Source organism: Myxocyprinus asiaticus, chromosome 44 (assembly GCF_019703515.2).
Source record: "Myxocyprinus asiaticus isolate MX2 ecotype Aquarium Trade chromosome 44, UBuf_Myxa_2, whole genome shotgun sequence".
Lineage (NCBI taxonomy): Eukaryota > Metazoa > Chordata > Actinopteri > Cypriniformes > Catostomidae > Myxocyprinus > Myxocyprinus asiaticus.
This window is the reverse complement of record NC_059387.1, coordinates 33192286-33194584: the sequence shown is the minus strand read 5'-3', so window position 1 is coordinate 33194584 and position 2299 is coordinate 33192286. Positions and strand designations below refer to the sequence as shown.

The 2299-nt window shown below is 39.6% G+C and overlaps 1 gene segment (V, D, J or C); it reads left to right on the top strand.

Moving 5' to 3' along the window:
• LOC127434710 (Ig lambda-3 chain C region-like) lies at window positions 1–1754 on the top strand. The segment is given in 2 exon segments: window positions 1–442; window positions 1325–1754. A coding segment is annotated over 1 exon segment (291 nt).
• The last annotated feature ends 545 nt before the right edge of the window (window positions 1755–2299 follow it).

The window sequence follows — 2299 nt, the reverse complement described above, 5'->3', positions numbered from 1 at the left end:
CTTAGTAGGTCCTCATGGTGGCGCGGTTACTCACCTCAATCCAGGTGGTGGAGGACAAGTCTCAGTTGCCTTCGCTCTGCAGAGGCTCACAGCACGTGGAGACTCATGCTACTCTCCGCGATCCACGCACAACTTACCACGCGCCCCATTGAGAGCGAGAACCACTAATTGTGACCACCAGGAGGTTATCTCATGTGACCTACCCTCCCTAGCAACGGGGCCAATTTGGTTGCTTAGAAGACCTGGCTGGAGTCACTCAGCACGCCCTGGATTCAATCTCGCGACTCCAGGGGTGGTAGTCATGTTCAAAAGATTGTTTTTTTTTTATCTATCTCTGATGTAGTTTGTATTCAGGGTGTAACGGAGGTTTTTGTACGACGGTTTCAGTAAAATGTAACACTGTGGTACACGTTCGGTGGAGGAACCAAACTGGTGCTCAGAAGTAAGTTTTCAAATTATATCCCAAAAATGTGTGTTTTTAAATATTTGTAGATTTGTGATTATTTCAACAAACAGTTGAAGACAATATTTTTTTTATTTATTATTCAAAATTATGAAAAGTTTGATACAGTGGACTCTTTGAAATGTAAAATAAGTTATTCTCTCTGTACAAGGTCCTGTCCAAATACACTTCAGATATTGTCACTCACTGTGAGTTTTTTAACAGTATAGCAGGCTTATCATGTCCACTATTTATTTCTATACTGTTTTATTTATACATCAATTCTCTGTATTTACAGAAAATGTCATTATTAGATAATTTTCATCTATGAATTGTCAAACATGAAACAAATATTTAAGAAATATACTGTGAATATACTGTATATACATAAGAACTACTGGAATTAAAGGTGCTGTGAGCGATTTATTTTATTTATTTTTTCTTGGAAAAGTGTGCAAAAAATGTTCCTACACAGGAACAAACAACACTGCTCTTTTTGCTCGGTTTTGGTCTCAAACGTATCTTTTGGAGGGCGGGTTTTGGAATAAGGGGGCGTGGCTGATTCAACAGCTCAGTCACATGAAAGCTTCAGAATGCTAAAATCGCTTACAGCATAGAATTAACAGAGACCTGACAAGACAATATTATATTGATATCAAGATCATGACACATGAAGTCAAAGTTGATAGTCAGATTTATATTAATAGGAATAAAAACGTATTGCTACAGTATTTATTGCAGTTTTTTTTAAATGACTAATTTTTTCTCTACCCCTAGTAAGACTATGAACAAAAAGATAAGTCAAGAAAATCTGAAGTGTGACCGAGCTGCAGAATATGTTGTTATGTGTGTTTAGTAATGTGTTGTGTTTGTGTCCTGCAGCTGGTCCCACAGTGAAGCCCTCTATGACTCTACTGCCTCCGTCCTCTCTGCAGATCTCTGGAGACTCAGCCGCACTGCTCTGCCTGATCAGCTCTTACTCTCCACAGGGGGCGCTGCTGAGCTGGACGCTGGACGGGTCAGAGGTCACAGAGGGGGTTCTGACCAGTGCAGAGAGTGAGCAGGACGGCCGCTACAGCCGCAATAGTGTCCTGACCCTCAGCAAAGCACACTGGGAAGAGGCAGAGGTGTTCGTCTGCAGAGTAACTCATGATGGAGATCTTCATCAGGTCTCGTTCCGCAAGAGTCGCTGTTAAGAGCGCTGAATGTTGATGCTTCTCCTGAAGATGAGCCGTATCTGAGTGTCTCGCAGCTTCAGTGATTTACTACTGAATCTTTCAATGTGTTGTGTTTGTTACATTCAATAAAGCTTCTGAACAAGATACATCTGAGTTAAAGTGCATCATTAATCAATGTGACTTTATACTTAGAGAAAACATGTGCTTTGTTAATGATATGGTTCATTAAAGTCCTTTTGGTAGAGTTTTAGATATTCACAATGTTTTCACTATTTTAATAATTCTGAAATTGTGTGTTTACTGGTAAAACTAAAATAATGCTCTTGTAGTTTGAACATGGTCACTGAAAACAGAGCTGCTCTATTCTGAGAGAAACAGAATCATTCAACTCTGACAATGCAAATGTGATTTTCACCTCACACTCTCAGATTCACTGTTTGATTGGTTAAATGATCTGAACTAGAACACACCAGTTTCACTTCTGCTGAATGGAGTGTTTCGTCTGATTTGAAGTCATTTGACTGGCATTTTATAACAAACTGTGGCTGAAAACTGGACTTTAGTTTAATGAAGTATTTGAGGTGACAGTAGAAGATCAGTTACATAAAACTGACTTAATTCCTGTTTGTCCACTGTGTGTGTGTGTGTGTGTGTGTGTGTGTGATAGCACACATGAGCA